Source organism: Mya arenaria, chromosome 10 (assembly GCF_026914265.1).
Source record: "Mya arenaria isolate MELC-2E11 chromosome 10, ASM2691426v1".
In the NCBI taxonomy this organism is placed as follows: Eukaryota; Metazoa; Mollusca; class Bivalvia; order Myida; family Myidae; genus Mya; species Mya arenaria.
The window spans coordinates 44326963-44337514 of NC_069131.1; the positions used below are offsets into that span (position 1 = coordinate 44326963).

Consider the following 10552-nt stretch of genomic DNA (forward strand, 5'->3'; position numbering starts at 1 on the left):
CAGTTAAGGCGCCTGCCTTTTGACAAAGTGGCTGTGGGTTCGTTCCCCACCACAGTGAGAGTGGTCAACGGTTAAGGCGTCTGCCTTTTGACAAAGTGGCTGTGAGTTCGTTCCCCACCACAGAGTGGTCTAACGGTTAAGGCGTCTGCCTCTTGACAAAGTGGCTGTGGGTTCGTTCCCCACCACAGAGTGGTCTAACGGTTAAGGCGTCTGCCTCTTGACAAAGTGGCTGTGGGTTCGTTCCCCACCACAGTGAGAGTGGTCAAACGGTTAAGGCTTCTGCCTTTTGACAAAGTAGCTGTGGGTTCGTTCCCCACCACAGTGAGAGTGGTCTAACGGTTAAGGTTAAACGGTTAAGGCGTCTGCCTCTTGACAAAGTGGCTGTGAGTTCGTTCCCCACCACAGTGAGAGTGGTCAAACGGTTAAGGCGTCTGCCTTTTGACAAAGTGGCTGTGGGTTCGTTCCCCACCATAGTGAGAGTGGTCAAACGGTTAAGGCGTCTGCCTTTTGACAAAGTGGCTGTGGGTTTCGTTCCCCACCATAGTGAGAGTGGTCAAACGGTTAAGGCGTCTGCCTCTTGACAAAGTGGCTGTGGGTTCGTTCCCCACCACAGAGTGGTCTAACAGTTAAGGCGTCTGCCTCTTGACAAAGTGGCTGTGGGTTCGTTCCCCACCACAGAGTGGTCAAACGGTTAAGGCGTCTGCCTCTTGACAAAGTGGCTGTGGGTTCGTTCCCCACCACAGAGTGGTCTAACGGTTAAGGCGTCTGCCTCTTGACAAAGTGGCTGTGGGTTCGTTCCCCACCACAGAGTGGTCTAACGGTTAAGGCGTCTGCCTCTTGACAAACTGGCTGTGAGTTCGTTCCCCACCACGGAGTGGTCTAACGGTTAAGGCGTCTGCCTCTTGACAAAGTGGCTGTGGGTTTGTTCCCCATCACAGTGGGAGTGGTCTAACGGTTAAGGCGTCTGCCTCTTGCCAAAGTGGCTGTGGGTTTGTTCCCCATCACAGTGGGAGTGGTCAAAAGGTTAAGGCGTCTGCCTATTGACTAAGTGGCTGTGGGTTCGTTCCCCACCATAGTGAGAGTGGTCAAACGGTTAAGGCGTCTGCCTCTTGCCAAAGTGGCTAAAGGTTCGTTTCCCCAACCAGAGTGAGAGTGGTCTTACGGCTTGGGCGTCTGCCTTTTGCCAAAATCGAAGATTCCATCCCTACATGAGTTAGAGTGTTCTAATGGTATAGACGTCTGGTTGTTGACAAAGTGGTTGTGGGTTCGTCCCCTACCTGAGTGAGACTGGCCTAACGGTTTAGGTGTATGCCTCTTACCAAAGTCGTTGTGGGTTCGTTCCCAACCAGAGTGCGGGTGTTCAAACGGTATAGGCGTCTGCCTCATGACAAAGTGGTTGTGGGTTCGTTCCCAATCCGAGTGAGCGTGGTGAAACGGAACAGGCGACTGCCTCTTGACAAAACATTTAAGTCCCGAATTTGCCGTTTAGGCCATTTGCTTCAGTATCCTTGGGGCGTAATTTTGTTCTGGACAGCGGTGCCCTTACATGTCTTGATCAATATGACTACATATATTGGAGAGTTTCTAAGGAGGACCCCTGTGTTTGGTACCACGGGTCACTTGGTTCGTTTAGCTCGCTCTTTTAGATTAAATGTTGCGACCAAGATCTCTTCATACTGGCATGACGCATGAAATACATTTGACATGGTTTGAAAACCAAACATTACATACAGTTTTAAATAAGTACATTTTCTCTTTTTTCTGTTCGTAAAAATAAATCTGTTTTATAGTAGGTTTATTTATTTTATTAACAAACATTCGTATAAATTAAATACTTAAGATCACCTACAGCATAGCGGAAATAAATACTGGAATCGCACTTGCACGTATTCCATCATTCAATGGGAAGTGTTCCAGTCATTTCCTTGTGGTATGTCACCAGTCTCTTGAGATACATTCTCCTCACTATTATCAGCCACTTCATCATCACACTCATCATCTTCATCATCCTCAATCTCGTTTTCTATCTCACGTTGACGTTTCCGCTCTGCTATCTCGCGATACAAGCGCCTCTTTTCTGCTATTTGACCTTTGTAGAAACCGCCCATGAGAAACGTGAGTCCGAGAATAAAGAACGTGTACACGTGAAGATTACGTAGGAAATCCATGTAGTGGTCGACCATGTCTTTTTTCTTCAAACTGACCAGTTTCGTCTCGATTTCTAAAGTTGCATCAGCTGAAAGGTATAACCAGTACGTGGATAACTCCATTCAAACACTTAACTGTTAACAGAAAACCTGGCAAAGCGTTAACATTATTTTCCATAGCAATAGCAATTGTGTGGTTTGATAGATTAATAGAACTTGCATTAAGACGATCATTATATTACAAATAACCGAGACAGTTCATACGTTACAGTAACATCACGGAATGAATTTAACAAACTTACCCGGTATGTTTTTCTGTTTATATCCATTGGGTCCGTATGCCAATTGTGGCGGAATGGTGATTTTGCGGACCTCTCTGAAATATAGCAATGTATTAGAACGACTGATATCTTTATACATGGTCTGCGTGTGCGCCCCTCCCCCCCCCCCCCCCTTAACTAAAGCGTTAATTATTGTCATTATTTTATTTTTTTGTGGGTGGGGGTGTGGTGTGGTCAAACTACGCCAGTGAAATTCCCTCCCACTAACGTCAAATACTGGAAGTACCCCTAATATGTTTCATTTAAAACGTGTACTGGTGGTACAGAAAATGTACATATATGTAGTACGGCAAATTGCATAGGTGCATCAAATTGACATATTCCTTGAAAGTATTGTCCTCTTGCGGGTCAGAAGAGGCTTGCTACATAACTTAATTTGTTAAAGTGACTATACTGTCAATGTGGTGACAATAAATATGCATAGAATGCACCATTTTAAGCTTAAATTAACCTAAATATTCTTGTGTGAGGGCCCCCCTTACCCAAAACCACGAAAGGCGCATGTCCAAACTGCGCTCACTCAAAAGTGTTTAAGATAATATCAAGATTCCTTACCCAACACACATGCCGGTGACGCCTATTTCCCAGCCCGTAATTACTTGTTGGTAGCCCAGGGAAAAGATGGCTGGTATGATGATCTCCTCGGCGTGAATGTCATCAGGCTCGTGTATAGACTTGTCCAGGACCGTGCCGTCATCCAGGGACAGCTGCAAACACACAGCATGACATATTGTAAGGAAAGAAATACGAACTAAACCGACACAAACATACATGAAGTTTATGATGTTGCTGGGCTCGACTTGCCTTATAAAGAAATGCAAGCTTTGGTCAACGCCACAGAATACGGCAGTCTTGGGACTCGGGACAGTCCCTACGACACAGAATACGGCAGTCTTGGGACTCGGGACAGTCCCTACGCCACAGAATACGGCAGTCTTGGGACTCGGGACAGTCCCTACGCCACAGAATACGGCAGTCTTGGGACTCGAGACAGTCCCCACGCCACAGAATACGGCAGTCTTGGGACTCGAGACAGTCCCCACGCCACAGAATACGGCAGTCTTGGGACTCGAGACAGTCCCCACGCCACAGAATACGGCAGTCTTGGGACTCGAGACAGTCCCCACGCCACAGAATACGGCAGTCTTGGGACTCGAGACAGTCCCCACGCCACAGAATACGGCAGTCTTGGGACTCGGAACAGTCCCCACGCCACAGAATACGGCAGTCTTGGGACTCGGAACAGTCCCTACGCCACAGAATACGGCAGTCTTGGGACTCGGAACAGTCCCTACGCCACAGAATACGGCAGTGTGGGAACTCTGAACAGTCCCCACGCCACAGAATACGGCAGTTTTGAGACACGGAACAGTCCCCACACCACAGAATACGGCAGTTTGGGAACTCTGAATAGTCCCCACGCCACAGAATACGGCAGTTTTGGGACTCGAGACAGTCCCCACGCCACAGAATACGGCAGCTTTGAGACTCGAGACAGTCCCCACGCCACAGAATACGGCAGTTTTGGGACTCGAGACAGTCCCCACGCCACAGAATACGGCAGTCTTGGGACTCGGGACAGTCCCCCAATAGGAAGATGTGTCAGTGTGTTTAGTCAGTTATCAAAATATGGAAAATGAATTAGATAATCAATCAGGATTAGTCCCGAGAGCAGAATTTCAGACCAGTGTACACTTGTTATGTTTGTTTTCGCTGACATTTGTATTTATTATTATTTATTAAACATAGCAAGTACCCTGGAATATGCCTTTTAAACCCATTTTAAAAGGGGTAAAATAAGCCCCTTGACCCAGCGTTGGTCCTGAATCACTCGTTCTGGAATTAAATGCTTAGAAAATTAATGAATTTTAAGTTTTGTATTGGCGTTTCGGTGATACATGTACAATGCTGTATTTGAAGATAGCAGACTAAATCATTGCTTTAAGTGAACACTAAACGTATATCCAATATAGCTGGGTGAGTGTACGATTATTTTACGATGCCACTGGCCTGTCTAAGGGCGTCGGCCTCAGTGAGTAAATCAGACTTGTTACATACTTGTGCACCGTGCACAGACACAATGTAACGGGCCCGTTTTATTAAATGATCTTATTCGTTACTTCAATAATCTTAGATATGTATCAACGTCACAAAAGGACAAATGACATTTGAATTCCACATAAATACTGGCTTTAGTTTATTTCATTGAACTCTATAGCAAAATAACAAAAAAAAATGACAATAATTTCAAATTTTCGACGAAGTACCTAACTACGTTCCTCCGGGATAGCGTACATAGTGTAAAATTTACGTACAGTGTAATGAAGCGTGACAGTGTCGCCTTCTTCCGCCTGGATGAGCCGCAGTCGCTGCCTCTCCATCTCTATTTCAACCTGACGATCGCCATAAAAATCCTCGTCGTTCAGGACACACTCGTCTGGCATAAACTAGAAGCAGAAAAGTATTATTATTATTTTAATAGGGTACTTATTTTGAAAATAACCCTATTTCATTAAAAAAAATATATTTGATTTTTCTTACAGGACGTAATGTAAACGATTCAAGATAGCAGTATCGGTCAAGGGGGTGAACAGTTATTTTTTTTAAATTATAAACCTACTAGAGTATGCCTACATTTGAAGAATGGACCCTGACCGATACTGCTATCTATATTGTATATGTAACCCGTTTCCGCTGAAGAAATAACTTTAACAAAAAGAAAGACGTGCATGGACAAACGATCAAAAGAATGAATACATGAAAACATTTTATACTAACGATTGAATGAAAGAACGAACTAGGATGGATTAATGGAGGGATTGACAGAGGGAGCGTAGAATCAATGGATGTACATGGACAGGTGGAAACATGGATGATGTAGATGGATAGGTGGATACATGGATGATGTACATGGATAGGTGGATACATGGTTGATGTACATGGATAGGTGGATACATGGATGATGTAGATGGATAGGTGGATACATGGATGATGTATATGGACAGGTGGAAACATGGATGATGTAGATGGATAGGTCGATACATGGATGATGTACATGGATAGGTGGATACATGGATGATGTAGATGGATAGGTCGATACATGGATGATGTAGATGGATAGGTCGATACATGGATGATGTACATGGATAGGTGGATACATGGTTGATGTACATGGATAGGTGGATACATGGTTGATGTACATGGATAGGTGGATACATGGTTGATGTACATGGATAGGTGGAAACATGGATGATGTACATGGATAGGTGGATACGTGGATGATGTACATGGATAGGTGGATACATGGTTGATGTACATGGATAGGTGGATACGTGGATGATGTACATGGACAGGTGGATACATGAATGATGTACATGGATAGGTGGATACATGGTTGATGTACATGGATAGGTGGATACGTGGATGATGTACATGGATAGGTGGATACATGGTTGATGTACATGGACAGGTGGATACATGGATGATGTAGATGGATAGGTGGATACATGGTTGATGTACATGGACAGGTGGATACATGGATGATGTAGATGGATAGGTGGATACATGGATGATGTACATGGATAGGTGGATACGTGGATGATGTAAATGGATATGTGGATACATGGAAGATGTAGACGGATAATTGGATACGTGGATGATGTAGATGGTTAATTGGAAACGTGGATGATGTAGATGGATAGGTGGATACATGGATGATGTAGATGGATAGGTGGATACGTGGATGATGTACATGGATAGGTGGATACATGGATGATGTAGATGGATAATTGGATACGTCGATGATGTTGATGGATAGGTGGATACGTGGATGATGTAGATGGATAGGTGGATACGTGGATGATGTAAATGGATAGGTGGATACATGAATGATGTATATGGATATGTGGATACATGGATGATGTAAATGGATAATTGGATACGTGGATGATGTAGATGGAAAGGTGGGTACGTGGATGATGTAGATGGATAGGTGGATACGTGGATAATATAGATGGATATGTGGATACATGGATGATGTAAATGGATAATTGCATACGTGGATGATGTAGATGGATAGGTGGATACAAGGATAATGTAGATGGAAAGGTGGATACATGGATGATGCAGATGGAAAGGTGGATACATGGATGATGCAGATAGATAGGTGGATACATGGATGATGTAGATGAAAAGGTGGATACACATATGATGCAGATGGAAAGGTGGATACATGGATGATGTAGATGGATAGGTGGATACGTGAATGATGTAGATGGAAAGGAGGATACATGGATGATGCAGATGGAAAGGTGGATACATGGATGATGCAGATGGAAAGGTGGATACAAAGATGATGTAAATGGATAGGTGGATACGAGGATGATCTTGATGGAAAGGTGGATACATGGATGATGTAGATGGATAGGTGGATACATGGATGATGTAAATGGATAGGTGGATACATGGATTCATGGATGATGTAAATGGATAGGTGGATACATGGATACATGGATGATGTAAATGGATAGGTGGATACATGGATGATGTAGATGGATAGGTGGATACATGGATTCATGGATGATGTAAATGGATAGGTGGATACATGGATACATGGATGATGTAAATGGATAGGTGGATACATGGATGATCTTGATGGATAGGTGGATACATGGATGATGTAGATGGATAGGTGGATACATGGATGATGTAGATGGATAGGTGGATACATGGATGATGTAGATGGAAAGGTGGATACATGAATGATGTAAATGGATAGGTGGATACAAGGATACATGGATGGTGTAGATGGAATGGTAGATACACGGATGATGTAAATGGATAGGTGGAAACATGGATGATGTAGATGGAAAGGTGGGTACGTGGATGATGTTGATGGATAGGTGGAAACATGGATGATGTAAATGGATAGGTGGATACATGGATGATGTAAATGGATAGGTGGATACATGGATACATGGATGATGTAGATGGATAGGTGGATACATGGATGATGTAGATGGATAGGTGGATACATGGATGATGTGAATGGATAGGTGGATACATGGATGATGTAGATGGATAGGTAGAAACATGAATGATGTAAATGGATAGGTGGATACATGGATGATGTTGGTGGATGGCAGGAACGATTTATCGAAAATGACGAGAGTACCAACAAACGAAAAAAAAAACGGAAATGAAAAATAACTCAACGAAGCAATTGTAAAAACTTACCAATTTTTCTATTTGCAGTTCCGATTCGATCAGGTTCGATTTGACCGTGTTAGCTCCACTTTTCATGTGGTCATAGATGGTCGGATTTTTATCGAACATTTGGCCCGTTACCATGGCCACGAAAATCGCCATTACCACGAGCAATCTGGGCTCCATAAGCCCTGTTAACACTGACATTTTCTTCAGCGTGTTGTTACAATCCTGTTGTTAATGAAAGCTACGAAGAAATGACGTCGTTTTAATAATAGTATTTAAGTTGTCCTTTATTTAAATCACCATATTTTTTTAACTCAGCTTTGTGGATTCTTTTTGTTTCATTAACACTTAAATTACAAAAATAACTGAAATACACTGTTGCGTTGATTTTCAATAATACTTGTTATACTAGAAAATTCGACAAGTGACGTGTATCACATTCGCACACGGAAGTTGGACCCCCATTTAAAAGCCCTGGAGCAAAACAAAGTGATGGTGAAAGAACAAATTAGTTGATTTGTTTTAAATTATTAAGGCTTGTTATTATTAATTGTCATTGCGTCAATTTCAGTACACGTAGCTTACAATTGTTGTTTTAGGTGTAATAAATATAACTTAAAAATATACGGTATACCAGGTGTACAATATTTGGGTATTGGTAATCAAATATAGTTCACTATCGATAATTGGGGATTGAAAAACTTATTGATGATCGATTAATAATCGAATATTTTTATACACGTACAAAAGACGTTCACGGATTTGCCCTCTGGATCCATATTTTTATACCTAATATAATCGCCATAACTTTTTCAGGATTTCGATTATAATCGATCATCGGATAACACTACAATAGAGAGTGTCATCCAACCTTTTGGTACGCCGGATTCCGGGCCGCTTTTGGTGTTTTCCGGGTGCCGACGTTAGGTTAAGCGGGATTTCATTAATAGAGCCACCTGTATTCGGATTCTTTAAGAAAACAAGCAAACAATATAACCAGACTTATGTTTACAACTTAGTCGTCAATATGGCAACAATTTGGAAGAATACGTGCAACTAATGTCTCGGAGGAAAGCACCCAGACCCGCACATTGATGGATATTAGTATATTGATTGGGCCGTACGAAGATGAGCATGCTCCAATACTTCGACACCAAGCATCTAATGCACAAACTTTCGATTCCATTCCGAAGTTTTTTCTCGATCGCTACACTCGCTCGACATTTATCAGTATACCGTATATATATAATTTCTTGTTAAAGGACTCATTATATGATATATATATATATATATATTCATTATTGCTTGCACTGAATTAAAGCAACGCTGACAAACACTGTCCGTTTTATGTTAATTAAAACTAGGGTAGGGTAGGTAGGTAGGTAGGTAGGTAGGTAGGTAGGTAGGTAGGTAGGTAGGTAGGTAGATAGATAGAGATAGGTAGGTAGGTAGATAGATAGATAGATAGATAGATAGATAGATGGATGGATGGATGGATGGATGGATGGATGGATGGATGGATGGATGGATGGATGGATGGATGGATGGATGGATGGATGGATGGATGGATGGATGGATGGATGGATGGATAGATAGATAGATAGATTTATTCGTGCATATATATGTCATAATAACAAACCAAATATCTCATAAAGTTATAACACAGACTGATTAACGAAGTATTAGTGATGATATATATACTAAAGCACAACATCATTAGAAAGCTTTGGATACATAAGTGCGTTAATAAAGATTTAATTCAATGTGACAAATATATAACACAGGATAACCCATTAAAGTTATTCAACTTATTTCCAATGGGGTCCTTATGACAAATATAATTATTTGCCAAGATCTCAATTGTAAGCTGTTTAAATTAGGTTTTCTTATACAAAAATAACATGCATGTACTCTTGACCAGTTAAAGAATGATTAAATGTTTGATATCGAACTTTTACAGTTATAATGCAACCGACTGTTAAAACCATATGACACTTTAGCATAATATGACAAAAATCTTTGGACTGATATGCAAGATTAAATGAATAACAATTAATACAATAGGAAATCTTCCATTTCTGCACATTTCATACCAGCAATGAGATGTGATTTCACTTCTTTTTTAAAAGTATTCTTATTTTTCAATTCTTTTAACTTTATTGGAAGACTGTTCCAGTCCTGGATTGCTTGGTAAAAGAAAGTATTTAATATAGAACTGTCAGCCTGTGGCACTTTAAAATTTCCAGCACTATATCTACTGTTGTAAGAATGTGTGGATGAGACTAAAGTAAAATGTTCATGTAAGTATGATGGGCATTTGCTATTAAAGATTTTATGTACATGGTTTAGTCGTAGTTGCTTTATCCTATTTTCTATATTAAGCCATCCAATATCACTGAAAGCCGAGACTTTCAGGGAAGTTCTACAATCATAGCCATAAATAAATCTGACAACTTTGTTCTGAGTGACCTGTACATGGGAACTACAACGTGGTACAGTGACGTGTAGTTGGTAAGAAAATGTTACATTTTTTTATTTACTTGTGCTTGCTTGAAAAAAATCTTTGGAGAGTATTGCTGAGAGGAGGTACTTAATCCATCATGTAATTTAAATACTACTAGATGTTGCTGACAGTATCAGAAACAGTAGCGTACGAAGACATGGTAGCTCCTATATGAGTGGGTCAATCCTGACCTCAGTGACAGGTATCCATCCAAATCTCTGCCCGGCAACTGTCCTGAAAATATCAGCACCTACCACTGTGAAAGAATGTTAATTGAAAATACCAACTCGTAACACCTTAATAAAAACTTACCAAAAACCCCACAACTTGTATGTGTGTTCGAAAGGGGT

The 10552-nt window shown here is 41.3% G+C and overlaps 1 protein-coding gene across 1 annotated transcript; it reads right to left on the reverse strand.

The window, feature by feature from the left end:
* Positions 1 to 1861: 1861 nt before the first annotated feature.
* On the reverse strand, positions 1862 to 7965 carry LOC128204733 (uncharacterized). The gene is made up of 5 exons (XM_052906137.1): positions 7724 to 7965; positions 4804 to 4935; positions 3044 to 3195; positions 2450 to 2523; positions 1862 to 2236 (listed from the first exon to the last, which is right to left on the reverse strand). The coding sequence occupies exons 1-5, from the start codon at positions 7898 to 7900 to the stop codon at positions 1899 to 1901; spliced, it is 873 nt and encodes a 290-aa protein (XP_052762097.1). The 5' UTR covers positions 7901 to 7965; the 3' UTR covers positions 1862 to 1898.
* Positions 7966 to 10552: the final 2587 nt, after the last annotated feature.